The sequence below is a fragment of the Vitis vinifera genome, chromosome 13 (genome assembly GCF_030704535.1).
Source record: "Vitis vinifera cultivar Pinot Noir 40024 chromosome 13, ASM3070453v1".
Classification (NCBI taxonomy): Eukaryota; Viridiplantae; Streptophyta; class Magnoliopsida; order Vitales; family Vitaceae; genus Vitis; species Vitis vinifera.
Genome location: NC_081817.1, coordinates 5,115,159 through 5,121,620, shown reverse-complemented (window position 1 = coordinate 5,121,620; position 6,462 = coordinate 5,115,159). Strand labels below are relative to the sequence as shown.

Genomic DNA, 6,462 nt, shown 5'->3' with positions numbered 1-6,462 from the left:
CCATAAGTCAGTCTCTAAGGACAATACTCGGAGTACTACAAAAGCCATCATGATTTTTTCTTTGATTTTTCTTAGCTTATAGAGTTGCTATGTACAAGACTTAGTATTTTGGGCAACAAAGAATAACGGTCACTCTACCCTTAAGCAAGGCTACTTTCACGCTGTTGATTCATTAATTCGACAAACATGCATGATCTTGCTTGGTGTTCAACAACAAGTACTTATGCTAATCTCTTAAGCATATCCATATAATACCTTGTTAAGATTAATAGAACAATGATATCTTAAGTCAATCCTTTGCCATAACCAAAGCTTTGTTTGGGAAGTATGTTTGAAAACAAATATAAAAAATAGTTTTTGAAAATGGTTAATCCAAAATTTCTCACCTGGCTTCAATTGAATGATCTTGAATTAGATTTATTTTTCTCTCACTCCCGAGATCATGAGACAAATAATTAGATATCAAACATCCAATGCAACATGGACAACTTTTAAGAAAAATTACTCAGTCTCATCTAAGGCAAGAATAATATAGCTTAGGCTAGCATTCCAAACCACCCAAAAAGGTTCCCTATCCATGTTAGGGTATATCCTCAAGTTGAAGAAACTGATAATCTTGCTGCCATTAGAGAATCGGTAATTGAACAAGATCAAATCTTGCAATGTCTTGGTGGCCTTGTACTGGATTACAACCTTATTTTAGCCTTCTTAACAACACGTGAAGATGATATAAACCTACACTCAGTACACAACATCTTGCTTACTTATGAACAAAGGCTCCATTTTTAGAACTCTATAGTAGAAGATGAAGCTATTTATGCAAATATAGCCACTCAAAGTCATTCTTTGCTTCCAAAAAAGTACCAAAATGCACGATTTCAGTTCACAACTAGAGTAATTTCCATATTCCTCAATATTGAGGACAATAAGGTAGTCATTGACAAGATCATTGCACACATAATTTTAGAAATAAACCATGAGAAAATAAGACTAATCTTAATAAGAAAAACACCCAAGATTGGGGGGGGGGGTGAATTGGGTTTTTGAAAAATTTTTTCAAGCACGACAATTTTAAGCAAAATAAAACACAAATGTAAAGAGATTGAGTTAGAGAGTGCATACACAAATTTTATAGTGGTTTGATACCCTTTGCCTATGTCCACTCTCCTCAAGCTCCTAACCGAGTGAGGATTCCACTATCTTTGAAGCTTTAACCAAGTTTCCAATGCTTCATACTTAGATTTTGACTTTAATGGGCTTTTACACAATCCCTTCAAGCATTCACCAACTTGAAGCTTTCTATTTACATAATCTCACTTAAAAAAATGAAGGATACTCTAGACTTAGCTCAATGAAAGCTCAATTACACAAGAAGGCTAGGATGAATGACAAAAGGTGCAATAGAGGATATGCAAGTGAAGAATTAATGCACAAAATAAAAGAAATGAGAGCTTTGAATGAAGAATAGGTCTGTAGAGAATTGATTGCAAATGTTCTCTTACTCATAAATGAAGTGAAGTTCTCAATTTATAGGTTTCTAACCTTGAAATCCAAAAATGTTGAAAGTGACCTCAACTGGTCAAGCTTTGATTCGATCGATTGATTAACTGTTGGACATTAAATACATTGCAGGTGACTATTGGACCTTAATTAGGCATCGATTGGGAAAATCTACCCCTCAATTGAGAGAGGTCTTACCATCGATAGGGAATGCATATATAACTACTAGAAGAGAGGAAAGATTTTTATATTCTTCGATCGGGAAGACTTAATCGATCAACTAGTTCATTGATCGGTTGAGTCGATTGACCAATCCCTTTGACCGTTTCACCTATTTTGGCCTAAAAATCTATATTTTTCTATTTGTTTCACTTCTAACACTTAGGCAGGATCTTTAAGTAGATTAATATGTCAATTTTAAAATAGTTTGCCTAAGGTTTGTATGAAAAAACTCGGGTTTTAAAGGAAATTCTAACTTTAATGCATAAATCGAGTTCTTAAAGATGCCTGAATTGGTATGAAAATCCTAAGTGCACCCATATATTCACCTTACAAATAAATCCTAAGCTTGGACGGTCTTCGATATGCTTCAAACTTGCATTCATTTGGTCCTTTGATGATTTTCTTATTTATTCTTTTGATTTTCCAAATCAAAACCTGAAATTCTTCTGATTCAAAATTATTAGCAATTTAACTATGATTTATTATTATCAAAACATGATTAGAAGAACCATTGGACTAACAGTTGACATCTTTACCAAGCATCTACCAAGCTCCCGTTTCCTTGCACTTCAAGCTAAACTCTCTATTGTTCCACGCCTTGTGAGCTTGCAGGGGATGATAACACTCACAACAAACTCAAGAATAAAATTGACTTACACAAGAGAATAACTCTCCCTTTGCAATTTTGTTATAAATCAAACCATGTACCTAAAAGTTGTTTCTTAGTTAGATTAGTTACAAAATAGTGTAGAAATAGATAATAATGCTAACAGAAAATACAAGCTTCATACTGAAACTGAAATTACTCCACTTGTTTGAGAGGAGGAACAAAAGCAAAATCTCTTACATTAATAATTCATAAATCTTCTTAAGTAACTAAATTAATTAAGTACGATGAAACTTTAATAAATAATTAAATCATGATGAAAGCTAATGCAGCCAAATAACCGTGGAAGAATGCAAGATTTTGATGTATCATTAACCCTCAGAAGATGGCAATCTGAACGGGTTCCATTTGCCTTTGACAATTTTGACAATTTGAAATGAATGAGAGACAGATGAATTATTTCCTAAAATTAAAGACAAATGCATATTAATTCTGGGAGGTGTGAAACTGTGGAAAGGAGCTAAGAATCGTGCCAAATTTATTGCCGCAGAGTCGTCTGTTTTCTTAGTTAGTGTCTAACGGTCTTCCACGTGATTATAGGAGATTCCCCACTTCAGGCTCCATGTGCTAGTAATTAGTAATTTTTTGTAAAAATTTTAATTAAATAATTTTTTTAATTATAATAAATCATGTTAAAACATATGAGGTCCATGATTTAAAATTTTATCTTAAAAAATGATATTGCCCAACACGAATAACGTGTGCATGGTCACATCTTAGAAAATTCAAAAAGTATGTGGAAAAAAATTAAATCTTCCTTATGGCGTAGACTAGCATTCTACTAATTTTTTTTCAAAGTAATAAAAAAATTCCTGGGAATGGAATCTACTATGTTTCCTAAAAATATATTTTAGTTACTTTCAATTAATTTCATTTATTTTGTGATGTCTGTTTTAAAAAATAATGGAAAGAATAATTAAAAATAAAATATTATTTATAAAATTTATTTTAAAAAATAAATAAATTGAAAATATTTCAAGTTTCTAGACAAATCTTTGTAATATAAAAAATAATGGTTCAAATAAAATGTAACCAAAGAGAACCTTCCTCTGCTTTCTTCCTTAAGTCACATGTCCACCAATGATGATTCCCATGAGGAGGTTAGATACATATTAACTCTAGCTTTCCAATTTCTAAACCTCTTATCAAACTTCGCCTTAAAGTCTTCAATACAGTGGTAAAGTTTTTAAATATTTCAATTTCTATCGGAAGAAACTACAAAAATAGATTAATTAATTGCTTCCGCACCACTTTCATGCCCTTCTTCATCCCTATGTATATATATATATGGTCCGTGCTTCTGTATTCTACCACAGTCACCTCTTTCTCTGAGGATGGAGGAATACAATTACAAAACTTCTAATACTCCTTTCTCTTCTTCTTCTTCTTCAAGGGTCTCTCCTCTTCTAAGTGGGAGTGCTGTTCAAGGTCCTTGTGGCGCCTGCAAGGTTCTTCGTCGCCGATGCACTAAGAGTTGTCTTCTTGCTCCATATTTTCCACCAACCGAACCAATGAAGTTCATTAATGCCCATAAAATCTATGGAGCTAGCAACATCGTCAAGTGCTTGCAGGTAATCCCCCACCATGTTTACCTATTTGAATTGTGAGTAACAATGTTTATAAATTATAATATAGGACCCATTTTACTTCAGGATGTCATAAAAATTTCTTATACTGGTTGTCATGTTGGGCTGTGAAGTTTGAATCAATCTTATTGTGCTACACAGAGAAGTCGAGAGATTGAGCTCCCTCTTGAGCTTACAGGGTTAAGCTATCCAATCACATTGAGGGGATTTAAGGGGACAACACCCATGGATAAATTCTTTTTTTATTTATTAAATGATGATTCTATGGTTCTACCCTTATTATACTTAACTCTTTTATGATTTAGGGTTTCAAAAGAAAGAAAGATTATTTACAGCTGCAATTGTGAGGAGAAAGAGAACCTTCATCATTATAACATTAGTATTTTCCTTTGATTAATAGATTCTTAAGTCTAGGTACCTTCATGAATATAGGGATCACATGAGTCTCGAACCATGTTAAAATCTCATTTCTTTCTCGTATTATTGCTCGTGTGTGTGATTGTGTTAACACACCACTCTAGCAAACCATCCATTTTCAAAAGAAAAATATGCAGTAAACATGAAAGGAGAATAGGATTTTCATGGGATTAAAACCATGCATGCTCTAACTAGAGGAAATTGAAAATGAAGGATGCTGCCATTTTTCTAGGGCATCTGTTAGCTAAGAGTTCTAGATGAGACACAAGTTAGAAGCTATCCCCTCGAAAATTCATCCAATAAAAGAGCAGTAGTCAAAATCCCAACATGTCAAGCGAGCTGTGCAGTATCTTGATCGTGTTTCGTGTGTAGATGCATGTTACACACCCCTTAATAATTTCTTTGTCACTTTGTCTTTGATATTGAAAGGCAATGCATAACTGTCAAGAAAGCACTCTTAATAAGTTATATCTTCTGCCAGTTTACAGTGACAATGAATTAAAAAACATTTACAGGAACTTCCCGAGTCCAAGAGAGCAGATGCTGTAAGCAGCATGGTTTACGAAGCAAATGCAAGAATTCGTGATCCAGTTTACGGTTGTGCTGGTGCAATTAGTCATCTTCAGAAACGGCTTAATGATGTGCAAGCAGAATTGGCAATGACACAAGCTGAGATACTTATCATGCAGAGCCAGCAGCAGCAACAACAACAACAACAAAATGATAATGCAAGTTTCTTGGACAACAGGAATTTAGGCTTGGACTGGGAAACAGATCATTGGGAAAAAAAATAATCTTAGAGAAAGTTTGAATTTTAAATACCCAAGTTGATGTATGAGATTAATTAAAAAAGAAGCCACATATATTGAAGGATGTTCAACAAAGATAAGATTAGTGGGAGTAGAAATGAGAGAAGATGCTTTGTACTTTATATTAGTCATATTAATGAGAGAGATCATGCAGGACAAAGAGGAAAAAAAAAAAAGAAGAAATTGGCGTCCCTTTGTACAAAGTATATATGATCAGTGGATAATCTTGAATACTTAAAAGAACCATCTTTATTATTTCATGTGTGACCATATTTATATTCCAAGCAAATATAGTTCACAGTTCTCTCAAGCTGGCTATTGACCTATTATTGATTTTTTCAATAGTGGATACTCCTTTTATTCACACATAAAATATAGTTTATCTATTCTACATTGGTATAAGTTATGCCACCATGTCTAGGTTCAAGTCATGTTAAAACTCAAGTTAATCCAAATCTCGTATCAACTCAAGACTGAAACTACATCAAGTCAATATAAGATAGTGTTTGTTTTTTAGCTAAATAGAAAAAACCCCAATATAATTAAATTAAACTTATTGATAACAAATTCATTTAGTTATATTGGTTGATAAAAACAAATTACTTTTAATGGAATAAAATAAGTTAAATATTTTAACTTTTTCTATTCAAGCGAAAAACAAACACCACCTAAATTAAACTTATCTTATATCAAATCTGCAACAAACTCTTTATTTGAGATTGAGTTTCTCCAAGCCCTTGATTGACCACAATGAAAGGAAGAAACTCTTCATTTGAAGTTAAGTTTCTTTGAGTTCAATAATTATGAAAGGAAGAATCGGAGAACAAATTAAATAAAGATTATACCTACATTTTTTAAATCAATATTAAAAATTCAATTTGACCAAGCATAATTTTTCTTTAATAGAAATTTGTGTATACAGTTTTTACGTGATTTCCCTTGCTTTGCATTTTTGAATTCAGGATGTGAATTAGGAAAACACACGCTTGAAGAGGGCAGGTGTCCCAAAGTGCACCCAAGCTCCGGTACCAAAATCTTGAACTAATTCTAAGTTATCTTACATAGACATTATTTTCCTAGCCAGACAGTTTGGAATCTGTAGGCGTATAGCACACATTAAGTAGTGTACATAAATATTTGGCTTTGGTTGAGAAAGATGATCAGTAGCGTCACAGGTAAGTCCCATATGTTTGTCTAGCTTCAACCAATTCATTGAGAAATTAAATTTGAGGAGGACAAGCATTCAGTATGATTTTTCATT

At 33.0% G+C, this 6,462-nt stretch overlaps 1 protein-coding gene across 1 annotated transcript; it reads left to right on the top strand.

The window, feature by feature from the left end:
* Nucleotides 1-3,723: 3,723 nt before the first annotated feature.
* Nucleotides 3,724-5,297, top strand: LOC100259810 (LOB domain-containing protein 1). The gene is made up of 2 exons (XM_019224227.2): nucleotides 3,724-3,960; nucleotides 4,908-5,297. The coding sequence occupies exons 1-2, from the start codon at nucleotides 3,724-3,726 to the stop codon at nucleotides 5,184-5,186; spliced, it is 516 nt and encodes a 171-aa protein (XP_019079772.1). The 3' UTR covers nucleotides 5,187-5,297.
* Nucleotides 5,298-6,462: the final 1,165 nt, after the last annotated feature.